The sequence below is a fragment of the Halichoerus grypus genome, chromosome 13, assembly GCF_964656455.1.
Source record: "Halichoerus grypus chromosome 13, mHalGry1.hap1.1, whole genome shotgun sequence".
Lineage (NCBI taxonomy): Eukaryota > Metazoa > Chordata > Mammalia > Carnivora > Phocidae > Halichoerus > Halichoerus grypus.
Window position 1 is genome coordinate 2,580,420 of NC_135724.1, and position 16,581 is coordinate 2,597,000.

The 16,581-nt window shown below is 48.9% G+C and overlaps 1 protein-coding gene across 10 annotated transcripts in view; it reads right to left on the bottom strand.

Moving 5' to 3' along the window:
• Positions 1-16,581, bottom strand: part of ZNF236 (zinc finger protein 236) — a 107,968-nt gene that overhangs the window by 12,215 nt on the left and 79,172 nt on the right. For 8 of the 10 annotated variants that reach the window (XM_078060163.1, XM_036093751.2, XM_036093755.2 and 5 more), the window contains 6 exons: positions 15,338-15,703; positions 14,454-14,599; positions 14,119-14,359; positions 13,378-13,557; positions 10,464-10,619; positions 4,989-5,176 (listed from right to left, as the gene is read on the bottom strand). In XM_078060163.1, coding sequence (XP_077916289.1) covers positions 4,989-5,176; positions 10,464-10,619; positions 13,378-13,557; positions 14,119-14,359; positions 14,454-14,599; positions 15,338-15,703 — 1,277 coding nt within the window. Of the gene's footprint in view, positions 1-4,988; positions 5,177-6,196; positions 6,279-10,463; positions 10,620-13,377; positions 13,558-14,118; positions 14,360-14,453; positions 14,600-15,337; positions 15,704-16,581 lie in introns of all 10 variants that reach the window. The other 2 variants (XM_078060160.1, XM_078060161.1) reach the window with 1 other exon arrangement.

The following is a 16,581-nucleotide window of genomic DNA, read 5'->3' on the forward strand; positions in this document are numbered from 1 at the left end:
AAAGGAATGAGATCTTGCCATTTGCAACGACATGGATGGAACTGGAGGGTGTTATGCTGAGCGAAATAAGTCAATCAGGGAAAGACATGTATCATATGACCTCACTGATATGAGGAATTCTTAATCTCAGGAAACAAACTGAGGGTTGCTGGAGTGGGGGGTGGGGGGGGAGGGATGGGGTGGCTGGGTGATAAACATTGCGGAGGGTATGTGCTATGGTGAGCACTGTGAATTGTGCAAGACTGTTGAATCACAGATCTGTACCTCTGAAACAAATAATACATTATATGTTAAAAAAAAAAGAAGAAGAAGATAGCAGGAGGGGAAGAATGAAGGGGGGGAAATCGGAGGGGAAGACGAACCATGAGAGACAATGGACTCTGAGAAACAAACTGAGGGTTCTAGAGGGGAGGAGGGTGGGAGGATGGGTTAGCCTGGTGATGGGTATTAAAGAGGGCACATACTGCATGGAGCACTGGGTGTTATACGCAAACAATGAATCATGGAACACTACACCAAAAACTAATGATGTAATGTATGGTGATTAACATAACAATAAAAATTAAAAAATAAAAAACCACCAAACCTACAAGAATTCATATAAAATAGAATTCATTTCAGGAACGAATCAGTTACTTATTTGTGTTTTCAGAACAAGAACTGAAAAATCACTTTGCTTTCTTGAATATCTTTTTTCAGATTTTATTTATTTGACAGAGAGAGCACACACACACATACAAGCAGAGGGAGCGGCAGAAGGAGGGGGAGAAGCAGACTCCTCACTAAGCTGGGGGAGCCTGATGCGGGACTCGATCCCAGGACCCCGAGATCATGACCTGAGCCGAAGGCAGACGCTTAACTGACTGAGCCTCCAGGTGCCCCCTTGAATAGATTTTTAAGTGAATGCTTGCATTTCCTTACAAAATTGTCAGATTTAGTGGCCTGATCCCCACCTCTGCCACCAATAGTCCAAAATTTGGAAAGAAAAACTCATCTCAAGTTTGTAGTTGAAGAAGAAATCTTTATGACCCGCCAATTTTTCTTTCAATAATTTCCCTAGTAAAGAAACTACAGGGCGCCTGGGTGGCTCAGTTGGTTAAGCGACTGCCTTCGGCTCAGGTCATGATCCTGGAGTCCCTGGATCGAGTCCCGCATCGGGCTCCCTGTTCGGCAGGGAGTCTGCTTCTCCCTCTGACCCTCCCCTCTCATGTGCTTTCTCTCTCTCATTCTCTCTCTCTCAAATAAATAAATAAAATCTTTAAAAAAAAAAAAAAAAGAAACTATAAAGTTACTTTTTAATGCAGGTACATCACTGTAATTTAACTTTTACTTCAACAGGTTGTAATTTTAAATAAACGAATTTTTCTGTGGTGCATCAAAATGATCATTTACCCCACATAATATTCTTCTCTAGTTGGGCTATTTGCAAGTTTAAAGTTACGATGACTTGTGGACATACATAAATGTCTTCTTTCCAAACATTCTGCTGTTACAGACTCAATTGTGACCCTTGGGTTCAAGCCACCTAACACCACTATGGGAGTAAACTACCGAAGACCACACCCCTTTGTGCTTTTACCACCATTTTCTCTTGTGGAATTTATAAAGAAAGAAAAACACAGAAAAATGGTACACAATGTATACTATTTTCATGTCTTTTTAACACTTAAAATTCATGGGTTCGCACTCTTGGGCTCCTTCAGTGACTCTCGGGAGGTCCCGGTTTTCCACGTGCGGAGTGAGTTTCAGAGCAGACACGTGGGATCAGCTGCCGCCTTTGCCCGTGGCCCCCTCTCATTGCTCTCACTTCACTTCCTCACTGAATTCAAGGAGCACAGGTTGTGAACTGTGTTAAGGGATTAATTATTAAACCCTTCGGTATTTGTGCCTCTTAGTGATTAACTCTCATCTGTATTGAACAATTATTTCTAGAATGTTTAATTTCTCACAAGCATCTTTGATTTCTAGCTCAAATTTTTATGGTCATAAACAATCCTAATAATTTACATATTTATAAGCATTCCCACATATGTTCATTAACCTTTTGACAATAGAATGAGGGTTTTATTTTTGCAATAATTCATTATATTTAGAAAAATATCACTCATAAAGCTAAGACAGGTTTGATCTGGTTTTTTCAAATTTTCAGAGTATTAGATCATTGTGAGCCTAATTAAAGTCTGGCAGCTAACAGAAAAGATTCCAATAAAACTACAGAATTTCTAATGGAGATTTTTAATACCACTGTTTTATACAATGTATGCTAATTAATCAATTTGGCATTAAATTTTTGATTGGGTAATTTTGGGAAAGTAAGCCAGAGAGTATAGATAAGCAAGGTAACCCACAGACATGCAAGAGGGAGCTGCCATCTATCCGGACCAACTTTAGTGCCACCCCCCCCGGGGCCCCCCCGCTGCTCTCAAACCCGGCCAGCCTGGACATCAGCGCTGGGGCAGGAGAGAGAGAGGGCGGCTGATGAGAACTCCCTGCTGTGGCCTGCCGTGGACTGCCGTGGCCCTGGGACACAGAGCCAGGGCGGGGGGGCAGAGGGATCGGCAATCTGTGCTGGGTGTGACCCAGGAGGAAGGGACGGGGGCCAGTGAGCAGACAGCAGAGACTCCTCCAGGCCCCGTCTGTAAAGAAACGTGGCCTTGGTGCTGCAAGCACAGGGACCACGAAAGGGTTTTAGCCACAGGAGCAGCGCATACGTGTGCATACGTGTGCCAAGCAGTATCACCGGGGGGGGGGGCCTGCTGATGGAGCCACGGTGGGGCCAGAGCCCATGCCCGCCACTGCACTCACCCTGCACGTGGACCTTACGTCATCACGGCGCTGCCACCGTCACGATCAACCCTTCACTCCCACGCCCTCTGAGATCCTTCTCGGGCAGAACGCCCTCCTCGGCCCCGACCCCCGCGCCCTGCCCAGGGGCACGTCGGGGGCCCAGCAACCACCCGGTGCACCGAGGAAACACATCCCCAGCAAATATTTACAGACTTTAAAAATGAGAACTCTTCGTTGAACTTTCATTGCAATTATAATGATCATTAATTCTCAAAGTGACAGAATTTAACAAACAGAAAACAAACCCATAATCATAGAAATAAATGCCTTTGGCTCTTTCTGATCAAACCTCACCCCACCCTGCAAGGCATTAAATTTCATTAAAATTTGTATCTTAAAGAATTCTTACGTCATGACTACTTCTTTACTAGAGTTACAAGTCCACAGGGAGGAGCCACCCCCGACCCTGAGTGTGGACGATCTATGCCACGCGACAGGGGCCACGTCCCGCACGCGACCGCACCCCGCCAGCGCCCGTCAGCGGCGAGCTCGCGCCAGGGCCGCAGCACAAGGCTTACGGTCGTCACCACCAGGTCCCGGCTGGGAAATAAGGACACAACAACCCACCAAACACCAACCAGCTCCGTGCATCCTGCGTCTAGAAAGAAAACACACCGCTGACCTCTTGGATGGCCCCTCCTGCTCCAACTATAATTTTAAAATGTAATACTAATTTTCAATATCTAGAAGGTGATAATGTCCTGACAAACAGGTGATGAGTAACACAGGAGAAGTAAACGTGACAGTGTGTGAAGAACTCAGTAAGATACTTCTTCCTTCGTGGCGGGAGGACGCAGGGGAGGACGGCACAGCGGGCCCTGGCCTCCGGCACCGACGCAGCCCCCACGGGCTGTTCGGCAGAGCGCTACTTGGCGCAGACACTGGTCGGCCTACCAGAAGCCAGCCCTCGCCCCCGCTCCCCTGCAGCGGGCCGTGTGTTCCCGTGGGAGCCGACTCCTGCCAGGGGCCCTGGGAGGGCTTCTGCCAACAGCGCGGGAGCGGTTCAGAAGCACAACGACCTGCAGGTACAAACGGCCCGAGACTGGCTCCGCACTGGCCAGGCTGGGCGGACAAATGTCCCTCTCTTACAAACGGCAAGGACTAGAATCCAGGGTCCAAACAGCCGCCCTGTGGCTGGCTGTGATGGGGCCAGACCACTCCTGCCCTGGAGGCCACAATCTTAACTCCTCGTCCTGTGCGGCGAGCCTGAGTGCAGACGAACGAGCCTCAAGAACGTATCCTGCTTCTGATCCCTCGGCACATCCTACCGTGCTTACGGCAGGGACAGGGATATAGAAAGGGGAACAACCAGATAGGGTTAGTACAGTAACTCTCCATTATAATTTATCATGGTTTTTCTAATTAAACTCTGAAAGGTGTTCCGGTGTCTCAGCTCAATGCATTATTCAAAATGCACACCCTTCAATCCGGCGCACTGCAGCCATTCACCTAAGACCGTAAGTCACTGAGAGCGTGAGAATTCCTACACTACTTACTGAAACCCTGAATGCTCATGATGCCCCTCAACAGACTCATAAAACTGAATGCTGCATAGCCATTAAAAAACCTTTGCATTCCTAAAATCACTGATGGGGGAGCACCTGGGTGGCTCAGTTAGCGAAGCATCCAGCTCCTGATTTCGGCTCAGGTCATGATCTCGGGGTCATGGGGTCAGGCCCCACGTGTCCCTCTCCCTCTGCTCCTCCCCCCACCCCATTCATGTGTTTGCTCTCTCTCTAAAAAAATTAATAAATACAAATCTTAAAAAATAAAAAAAATTAAAATCACTGATGGGGAAGGTATTCATGGTGTAGTAAGAGGGAAGTTCACACTACATGACGTATATACGAGCTCACTTCTGTGGGAATGTTAACACATGTGTCTATACATCTGCATATAAAGCTTTGGAAGGATCGATACACTACAAGGTCAATCACAGTTTCGTCTGGCCAGTGGATTTTTAAAAACAGTCTTCTGTTTTATCTGAATTTCCCTGTCTCCTTATTGCATCTAACACATTACTTGTATTTTAATCAGAAAAAAACCACTTCAGTTTTGAAAACGATGCCCAGCATATGCGCTTAGGAAAAAAGAAACTGAAGGGTGCCACGACCCCCTCCGAAGGGCGGGCGGCGCCCTACCTGAGAAGCAATGTTGAGCGTGACCGTGTCCAGTCCTCCGGAGAGCAGGCCCTGAGTATCGGCCAGAGTGAGCGTGACGCTGGCATCTCCTCCCACTGCTGATGACGACATGACCAGGTTCTGAGCAGACATGGCCGATGGAGACATGGGTGTCGTCGAAGGGAGGCTTCCAGGGGTAGCATTCAGCTCTACGAAAAAGGAAGACGCACTTCAGCGGCAAAGCTGGGCAAGTCCAGTCATAACGGGACGGGAGGGTGGTTTTAGGAAGGAACTAATCTGTCAGAATCGGCGTTTACATTACCTAAGCTTCTGAAATTACACCGAGATAATCATAGAATCTCTCATTCCAATTTTAAGGCCAGGCTTCTACAGTTTCTGAATCTCTTTATGCATAAATACACTTTGCTTAAGTATAATATCAAGAAAAACACAGTAAAAGAGTAAAAATGTGACGCTACAGTCCTAGTCACTACTGCTAAGGCAGAAGGGACTGCCAAGAACCTCCAGGACGCTGTCCCCGTCCAGGACCAGAAAGGAGCCTGCAGAGAGGAACCAAACGGGACCCGCCGGGCATCGATCGGCAACACGGCTTACAGTGTGACCACACCTGCTTAGCCCCCCCACCCTCCTCTATGTCTGCTAAGGCGGAAATAAACCTCATGCAACCCTTTAAACATTAATTTATCCTGCATGGCATCTTACTTTTCTTTGGAAAAGACAACAAGACTTTTTAATATTTTCCCTTTGTAGCCAATGATAAGAGAAAGGAAGATATCTGGGACAGAATCAGGCAAAGAAAGGCCTTTTCTTTTACAAAACAGAAACTCGGCTGGCAAATGAGATGGGCTGAGCACGGGATTATCAAAGTCCTGTGGTGGACACCAACAGAAAACAATTTTTTGAGTTTTACTTGTAAGCATAACACACACGCACATGCGTGCACGCGCACACACACACACACACACACAATGCTCACCATCTATCCTTCCATTCACCTGACGAACGTGACTTATCATCCCCTGTCTCAGCCACTGGGCTAGGTGCTACAGATACCAAGATGGTAACTAAAGCAAAAGGTGAAATGCTATTTCCTAATTAGGTTTAAAAACAAAAAGAGACTCCTGTGGATACTTTGCTGTGACTGGGGTCCCATTAGTCCAGAGCCTCTGCTCTGCGTCAGGGGCCAACAGGGAAACTAGGTTACTTACTTGTAACTGGAGTCCTCCAAATACAATGCCTCCATAGATCCACACTCTTGGAGTCCCACACTGTGTTGCACAGACCTGGAACCTTCAAAAGCAGTATAACCATTAGGAGGCTAGGAGTCTCTGCTCTGCAGCAGCCCCCGGGGCTCCAAAGACAACCTCGTCCGACCCCTCCCACCTTGCTGAGCATCTGCGCAGAGTGGACTGCTAGGACACGCTGGGACCGGAGGAGTGTGGATTTGTGGAGGGTGTATGTTCTAAGCACTCCAGTTACCAGTACCTGGGTCAGCCTCGTGTTCTCACGTCACCTCCACGCACCCTTCCTCTTGCAGACTAGCATGCACGTATGATTTTAACATGAGTAGACGAAGACTAAAAAGAAGAATCCTGAGAACATGGCAACGACCAGCTACGTGCACTGATGTTCAATCAAAATCACTAGGGTGAAGACTGGGGTTGGGCCGTCAAAGCGCCCGGTCAAGAGAAGCACGTGGTGAAAGGCTCACCGGAATTATATCTACAAAGAGCGAAACCAGATGCTAACGGGGTTCACTGCGACTCACAAGGCCAAGACATCAAGCCTCACCCGAACTCCTGAAACAAAGGAATGTCTCTTCTCTGCTCCCCACCAGCAGAATCGGACTCCCTGATGATCATTAATGCAGTGAGGGGGTCCAGGACTGTCAGGCACAGGAAATCCAAAGAGAAAACAGAAGCCTGTCACTGAGCTGAAGTGAATCCCGACACAGAGGTCAGTGGGGACACTAACCTCAGCCAGTGCTAGGGTTCACATCTCTACGCCAACAGTGTGTGAATGGATGTTCAGCTATGTTCCACATTCAAGACATTTTCCACCAAGAGGATGGTATCAGTTCAAGTAGAACTTCTATCCTCAAAATGGTCCAAAAACAGGTAATGTGAGTAGGAAAAAATGAAGTTTTCTTAAACACGCAATAGCATAACTAATTAAATGCTATAATTACATTTGTTCAATATATAGTTCTTAATGATATAGAAAAAGTTTTATTTAAAGCTCTAGAAACCACAGTTTCATTCAAGCTAAATACTCTCAACCTGGAAATTCAGGTTGAATACCTGAGCACAGACTGCAGACTCTCACCTCCAGTCCTCACTTACCGGCTCTGAAGCCACAAGTCCTCCAGGCCACATCACAGAAATCTAAGTCTTCCTGTTTACAGTTCTAACTCAAAAAAAGTCATCTCTAAAGGATGAGTAAATCCCTTATGGTCATCAAACCCATCACTGTCTTAAATCCTTGCTGGGATAATTTTTATAGCTTCTGAGAAAACTTAATGATAATTTTGGAAAGTTTCATAAGCAGTTTAAAGGATGTGAGATAAAAACGTGGCAAGAAAGGTGTGTGTGTGCTGGGGGGGACTGCGGGAACAGGGAGACACATCGTCTGGCCATTCATCCCCAAGGAGAAAGTGGGGAGAACGTCCTCCGTAATTATAAAATGTACCCACAAATGGGAAATGTTAAGACTTCTGAGCTGCTGGGAAGGAAGTAATTGATCATACTTAAATCTAGAAGAAACAAAATAACCTTACAAAGGAAGGAAAAACAGAATTGTGGCTTTTTTTTCCCACTGAAAACATGACTCAATTTATTAATCAAAATTATGTTAATAGTGGACAAAGGTAAGAACCAAAAGATGACAGCCATTTGAGATAAATTCCTTAAAAAGCTGTGCTAAACTTCCAGCCCATTAGTAACACCTTCTGCCTCTGCGAGGGCGCTCACAACACGTGTGACCACGTCCTGAGAAAACCACGTGTGTCCGATGTCGTGGATGCGTCAGGGTCAGACCGTGAAGCGGCCTCCGACCCCACGTCAGGTATCTGAACAGAAGCTCGTGCTGTTGTCTTGCACATGGAACTCTGCGGTACTTGTTTATTTGCACGCCCCTAAAAGGGAACGCCCTTGTTCTTTTCAGTGCTGCAGTTAAGAGCAAAGGGCCAGATGTGTCCCAGAGGCTGAAAGCCTCAAGGGCATCTCGTGCCCAGCGGGAACTCCAGAGGACGACAGCCACGGGCAGCTGCGCTGTGCTCTGATCTAAAGGGCCACATAAAGTGGCACTTCCAGACACTGAGAGTTTTCGTTTTACTGTTTTTCTTAGAAGAGGCATGTCTAATCACAAAGTCATTTTAGTTTCAATTCCTGGTGTGGCTTGAAGCTGGGCCTGGGAGTGACTCTGACCCTCAGGAAAATGTTGCCCTTTCAAGACGCAATCTCTTAACCAATGTTATACCCACGGGGTCAGTTCCACTATTATAACTCGTACCAGTGGAACATGCAAACCTCCAAAAATACCTGCCTACCATCAAGGATTGAGTAGTTCAACGCAGGAAGAATCTCTTCCCATATCCAGGTTTATTCAAAGATGCCAAAGGTACCTGAGGACATAATACAAGTGCTCATATAAAACTAACCCTCTATGTATAATAGCTGATATTACATCATTAAACATTCTAAATTAGGAGCTCAACTTTTATTTCACTAAATTCCTTGGAAAAAAATTTTAAATAAGGCACCAAATTACGCTAAAGGAAAGAAATGTTCTCAGCTGGCTCTAAGACAGTAAAGTGTAAAGAAGAGACAAAGATTAAGTCAGGAAAAGGGGAATGTTTGTGGTTTTTAAAGGACCACGAGTGCATGATTCACAGTGGCCTTATGCACAACAGCTGTTCCAAACACCCCCCACGCCCCCGCTGCACGGAGAGACCGCTCCCCGGCAACATGACATCTGTCACTAAGTGCGCAGGCGACGCAGGAGGTAAGAGACCCCACGTCTAACCAACCAGGCGCCGGCAGAGCCCCCGCAGCGCATGTGTTCTCCACCCTGAGCAGAACACGTCCCACTTTCAACGAGGTCGTCCGCTGTACCAGCAAACATCCAGGATCACCAAAGTAGCATAAAAAACCACTCCATTTAAATTAAAACACCGAGAACTCTCCTGGTCTTTCCATCCACTTGCCAAGGGCTCATTAAAGAGGTCAAGCAGAGCTTCCAGAGAGACGCACGATCCCACCCGTGCCAGCCAGTATGCGCCCCAGGGAAGCGGGCCGGGGAGAGCTGGGACTGCTAACATTCCAGAACGGAGCCCACGAAACACAGAGAGCACAGATGCAATGGAAACATCACGGGCCAGAAATGCAGCTGGGATTCTGACAAAGTCCTTAACCACGCAGGTGCCCGCGCACACGTTAGCAGACGAGAGGGGTGGACAGAAAGTTCCTCCACTGTGCCGAGTGGCCCATGCCCCGCTTGGACGTGCCAGCCCGCCTCAGCTCACGGGCCTCCGTTCAGCACCGCGCCGCCACTCAGGATAGACGCCCCGCTCTCACAGAAGCCGACCCCACCAGGTCAATGCCCTGTGACCTCGGACCTGCTCTCCTCTATCTGTCGTTACCGCCACAATTTTACAATGCTTTACAGATTCTTCAATGAAGTCTGTGCTCCGTCAGTTTCTAGGGTCCAAAATGCAAAGGGGCTACGTCTGTCCTGCTCAGTGTCACGTTCCCAGATTCACTACAATTCTTACCACACGATACACTTACAGTCTTTTGTTGAAGAAATGAATTACTGCGTAAGAAAGCATTTCAAATAAGCATGAAAAAAAAAGCCTTCCTGTAGCTACTAATATATCTAAAAATTAAATTTTTTCTCAAAAAATGATAAAGTTGGAAAATTAGAAGGCTAAGAAATGAAATAAAATCTCTACAAGATAAAAAAAAGGAGACAGGCATGTCATCGTAATGTGATGACGAGTCCTTGTGAATCTGAAACTTATTTTACTGGAGCTCATTTGCTTTTATTTGTCAAAGTCCACACTTCAAAACCTTAGAAAGATGCCTTTTTAAAACCGTGTTCTTGTTGTGTGGGCTGGCGCCGGGAGAGTCTGGCTGCGGGGCACAAGGCCATGAGCTAGGCAGGTCCCCGCACAAGTGGCGGGGGGCAGCTTCGGGACGGAGTCCTGAAAATGCCCACGCGCATCAACACACGGCACCCTATCTGAATGAGACGATTCACGTTTACTCCTCAGTCAGCAGAACGACTAACTGGTGGGTAACTCTAGAGCGGATCTGTATCCTGGACGGAGAGACGAGCACGCATCCCGGGTGGCAGAACACGCCGCTGACACACCAGTCAGGAAAGAAGACGGGCGCCTTCTCTCCTGCGACCGGGACACAGCCCTGCGACTGGCTCCCGGATCACGTCCCCGGTGCTGACGCGTGGGCTGCGTACCTGAGGAGTTCAGGGTCGCGCTCTGGGCGAGCAGCTGGTCACTGCTTATGGTTAGGGTGGCGCCGGCGGACTGACCACTGGCAGCAGGAGCTGATAGCCTTATGCTTCCGTTCACTTCACTACTTCCGTTAGCATTGTGCTGAATAAGATCTTGACCTAAATGGAAATTAATATTGTGATATCTGAAAGTAACACGTTAAGTCACATCCTGGCAAGCGGGTTAAACATAAAATAACATGCTATTAAAATGAAAGCTGTTTCATTTATAATAATATTTACAGAAAAGAATGAAAAGACCATGAAATACACTTCCCCTAAATGCCACTATTTGTTCACACTCTCCAAGCTGTAAAGCATTTTGAAGTACTTCTCAAGAGTTCTACTTTGACTCAGTATTTAGGCACTTAAAATTACAAACTTTGTTGAATAGAACTTACGGCAAACGTGTGTTTAAGTGGATCGCAGGGACACGATAAAATGACGCTTGACCCTCCCCTGACCTCCCACCGCCGGCGCAAGAGGAAGCAGCGACGCTGCGGCTCCTGGCTGAGGCTCCCCGCACCACGGCACTCGGGGCTCACACGTGCTTGGGGTGCACGCCCACTGGGGGGCACTGGCCTTCGGTTCTAAACCTGCACACGCCAGCTTCGGTAGCTACGGCGATCACATGCTGTGACCACACTGTAGGGAAACACGCACGGGAGAACTGGACAGTCTGCGACATGTCCACGAAACCCACACTGAATGCTTCAGGAAGACTGGACACAAACAAGTTACCTTAAAAAAAACATCTACTGTCAAGTTAGGCTTAAGCAAGACAACTCTGCAAACTGGAGGGAAAAGCATCAAAAGACAGAAGGACGCTGCCCTCGGCTATTTCATCAGCGGCATCCTCACACCGCTCTACAGAAACAGAAAGGGGAAAGCAGCTGTGCGTGCCGGGCACGGGCAAAATGGAAAAGGCAGAACTCTGATCAGCACAGCAGACCCGTCTTCAAAAGGCCTGTGGATGAAGGGTCAGAGTACGTGGGGGACCACTTTTTTGATTCTCTGCTGAAAACTGCCTGAGACATCAGATTAAGAGGGCTTTGGTAGAGAGGAACTAGATCATTTGGGAGCCTGAGCACTATTTTTGCCTTTTACCCAATGTTCAGTTTCTTTCTCAAATGACCTCTGAACTGCTAAAAGTCCACAAAACTTCACTGACGTAGTAATTGCTTCCTAACATGGACAAGCGTGTATAATTATACACACTAATGGAAAAAAGAACTTCCTACAAAATAACTGAAAATCCTACCTAGACGCTTTCAACAAGTGACCATAAATAGGAAGTTTTCCTACAGCCTTTTCAGCACAGAGTAAGGAAACGCTGCCGTGTGAGTTGCCAATTCCCATGAGCACAATAATGACGACTGAGAACAAGAAGTCTCAAGCCCAAGGTTTGGACAAACCCCGTGTCATCAACTGGTTTAAAGATTTCTCCCCGGATAAACCTTTATAGCTAATTTTTTTTAAAAAATTGGTTAAATTCGTCTCCTTACTGTTTTGAAAATACTGATAAGTAATAAAATAACTTCATGATCAAGAACAGGGAAACACGGAAGAAAGAGTAGCACGATCCACACGCTAAGTAACACACGGCCTGAGCCGTCCGCAGGGCCCCTGCAGGCCGGGCCTGTTGTGCAGGACCAGCTCAGCGCCTCACATACCGAGGGCACGCGGGAGAAGTGAACTCGCTCAACAAGCAACTTCCTTAAAGTAAAAAAAGTATTAAAATTCAGATATATACAAAGAAACCAGGAAGGTAATTGGATTATGTAAAATTGAAAGTTAATGTTTGCTGCCTAATAGCATCTAAAATCACTCCATGTCACTCAAAACCAAAACTCCATCCAAGAACAGGTTCAAGTTTGTCACATACAGTAAAAGAAATAAAGACACTCCCTAAAAGAGAAAGCTTTTCGTTTCCTTCTGAATAACTTTTCTACTGCACTCACATATTTTGCAGAAATCTCCTGGAAACGCAAGTCTATTCGCCTGGCCTGCTCCCCTGGCCAGGTCGGTCCAGGAGTCTGCCCACCACTACTCCCTGTGTTTTAAGGGAAAATGCTCCCACGTCCACCATGAAGCTCCCTCTTCCCCAGCGACAGTGTCCTGCCTCCTAGCAAAATATTTTGCCTGTCTTTAACAACCACCTCATAAGGTTGCTGTGAGGCCTAAATAAATTAGTATTAAATGCGTTAATATTTGTAAAAATACTAGAATAGTGCCTGGCACATAAGGGCCACAAAAATTATTGCTACATTTACCGAACAGCTAGGAGTCACGTGGGCAAAGCACACCGATAAAATATGCTGCAGGCTGAGGTAGAGGAGAACGTGCTGGGAGCATTAATGACACCGGAGGACAATCTGACCGCGAGCGCAGCCGTCCCGACACGTAGGACTGGTTTGCCGAGTTCCAGGCACCTGCACACCCAGAGGGTACTTTCTACCTGTTCACAGACTGCCCGGTGCCTTAGAGCACAGCTTGTGCAGGACCCCGGGGAGGAGCGGAGGCATCTAGAATGTGCCCGCGCACACGCCATCCCAGCCACACGCCTCCAGTTTAGCGGAGCAGGAACACAGACGAAGAAGCTCTGTAGCCCGCTGTCCGTGGACCAGATCAGTGTGTCAGGACAGCAGACTCAAGCCGGAGGACAGGAGTAACTCTCCCTGTTAATTTCTGGTATTTGAACTGTGACACTCTCTCACTAAACCTGAATTTCCCACATTTATTACAAATGCATATTGAGCACTGGGTGTATGCAAAACTCTGTTTTGCAAAAAAAAACCCAAACAAACATACATACACATACGAATAAGATACACTCAAATCGCAGGGAAAAGCAGGTTTAAAATGTGAAGTGACTAACCAGAGATGGTCAGGGTGATTTCCTGGGGAGACCCTGAGGACGACGCAGCGGTGGGCCCGGCAGCCTGCGCCAGGACCTGGCTCAGACTCGAGTTGTTGATGGTCAGGGTGATCTCGTGGGGGCCACTGGAGGTGGACACCAGGCCTTGTGATGTCATCACCTGAGAGAGGTCTTGAGTCCCTGGTCATCATTACAAAACAAAATAAAGATGGGCTTAAAAAAATAGTAATTTTCTCCTTTTTTATATTAAAAATGTTTAGTGAGACAGTTATTTCAAAAGAAGATTCAAAAGGGCGCCTGGGTGGCTCAGTTGGTTAAGCGACTGCCTTCGGCTCAGGTCATGATCCTGGAGTCCCGGGATCGAGTCCCGCATCGGGCTCCCTGCTCTGCGGGGAGTCTGCTCCTCCCTCTGACCCTCCCCCCTCTCATGTGCTCTCTCTCTCATTCGCTCTCTCTCAAATAAATAAATAAAATCTTTAAAAAAAAAAAAAAGAAGATTCAAAAGAAGACATCAGTCATCTCTGATTCCCTCCTGCAGAGATAAGAGAGGCTTACGCTGAAACCGGAAGCCAACGGGACCACGGGAGCAGGTGCGGGTAGCGATCTATGAGCGTACGGTGACTACACATCACTTGTCGCCGGGGAAGCTTGGGTACGCTTGGGACATTTGATGTGTTTGCTGAGCTTCCCAAAGACAGAAGGGGCCGCCCAGTGTCCTCAGTGCACATGGCGCCCACTTACCACTGCTGCTGGTGGTCATCACAGGGTCCTGCTCAGACAGCGGGCCGATGGTCAGGCTGGCGGACGTCACGGTGGGCTGCAGGGACAGGCCAGGGATGGGCTGGATGACGACACTGGCTGGGCCCGTGCTGTCCTGGGTCTGAAGAGAGCTGCTCTGCGAGGCCAGGCCGGGCTCCCCCGGCAGCTGCTGAGTAAGCAAGTTGCCCTGCTGCAGCGTTTGCTGCAGAATACTCGGGTCGATCTGCAAAGCAACAGAGATACTCGTCGTGGGACGTCCGTGCTTACGTGCGGTTCTGACCACACCGAAGCCCAGGATGCCACGGCCCGCGTCGTACCTGCAGCGTGATGTTATTAATGCTGGAGGCATCGATTCCAGAGATCTGAACGTTGGGGCCGACCAGGTTGGCGGCCAACTGTAATTGTATGCCCTCCAGGGTGGTCAGGCTCCCGTCCGTCAGGGACACTGTCCAGTCGCCGCCGGCTGCAGGCAGAGACAATGCAGATGCTGCCTTCGGAAAAGCTCCTTCGACAGGAAAGAAGCTCCTTCTCACGTAGGGCTTTTTATATACCCCAGTCCTACACCTCGCCAACATGACCTAGTCACCGGTACTAATAATTACTCCACGCCATACACGCACCTTAGCTGATGCAATGCAAAACAAATCCTCTGAAATAGATATTATCCATCTTAAACACACCCGGAAACTGGGCTCAAAGAGATTACATTGATTAGCCCAAGATTTAAAACAGCAATGAATAATCGTGTTTTTTCAGGCTTTAATCACTCCACGGGTCACATACACAGAAAGAAAGCCACAGGACATGTCTGATAGCTAGAATGAGTCACTCTGTCAATCCACGAAACACATAAATGGGCAAAATGTATACTTTTCAAGTACTAGGTGACCCAAGAGCAGTTAGCGAACTCTCCCATGTTATCCACACTGTTCATGAGGAGTCATCAAACACATCTCACTGTGAAGTCCGTGAGGATGCTGAGAAAAACACACATTTAAACTCAGTAAGAAAAAGCAGATGTCGTGAAAGGAGAAGGGATGAAGGGGAACTCATGTGCACAGGGAGATCTTAGTCTTCCCAGCTGCCCTCCATGGGGAGCTTCCAAGGAAGACACAAGTCGCCCAGCTCCCAGCAGCGCCCCCAGCACACAGGCAGGCAGTGTCCGCGCCCTCAGGGACCCTCCCCAGTGCCCCGGGCTCACCGGACACGGAGGCAGGAAGAATAGCCTGGCCCACCAGGCCTTGCTGAAGCACGTTTTGATCGAACTGTCCCGTGAGAACAGAGTTGTTCATGATGAACACGTTGGGGTCGGTGGACGTCGGACTGAGCAGGTTCATGGGCTGCAGTCCCTCCGAGGCGCTTCGAGTCACTGGCTTCCGCGCCTTCTTCGGGTCGGGCTTATAGTGGAACTGCATGTGAGTCTTCCTCCGGCCCGACGTGCGGAAGCGCAGCTCGCAGTGGGGACACTTGAAAGGCTTCGCTCCCGTGTGCAGACGCATGTGCACCTTCAGGCTGCCCTTCGTCGAGAAGGCATTGCTGCACACGTGACAGCTGAAGAGCTTCTGGCCTGTGGGGAGTCCAGCCACGGGTCAGCGGGGGCCGGCGGGGTGCTGACCCCGGGGCCCGAGTGCTTACGGGAGCCCCGGTCTCCCACAGGACGCCCCGCCAGGGACAGAGTGCTGCTTCACAGACTCGAAGTGAGCAGGCGGTTACAGTGAGCCCGGCGCTGTCCCCGTGCTCAGATTCTGCAGCGCGTGCGCACTGCTGCCCACCCTGAACCTCGGCGGGAGCGGAGGCCAGCGTCCCCGTGCCTCGGTGCACAAAGGGCACGTGCCTGTCTCGGCAGCTGTCTCTCACACCCGCACAGGGGACAGCGCCCTGGGGCCACAGGCGTGCATCACACGTTCAGCCCCTGGGACTCTGTGCTTTTCCTGTGTCCAGGGCATGATGAGGGCCGTGCAGCTGGACCTGAGTGCCCTGTCACCCACCTACTCTGCCCCGGAGAGGCTCTGGGAGGACAAAAGCATCCTGGTTTTCTGTTTCCCTCTACTGCTCCCAGAAAGCAATACTGACTCTTATTTACCAGGGTGGGCACACGGGGACTCACCCCAGGCGAGGGAGGCCTGCTGTCCCAACCCTGCTCGGGGGCCTCAAAGGTCACCCGAGGAGCCCAGCATGGAGGAGGAGGCCTGAAAGGTATTCCTCACAGAGACTCTTCCTTCTGTTCCTTATGCGTGGGAGCCAGCCCTGAATCCCGCGTGTGCGAGCCGTCCTGAACACCACCAGCACCGGCCGTGCGAGCGACCACCCCCCACCGGACCTGGGATGCCGAGCGGACCCCTCCTGGTCCTCGGCAGCTCACAACGTCACACAAGAGAGACAGACACGTGGCACCTAACAAAGTGACAGAAACACTTCCCACAGAAGAGACACACTACATTTACG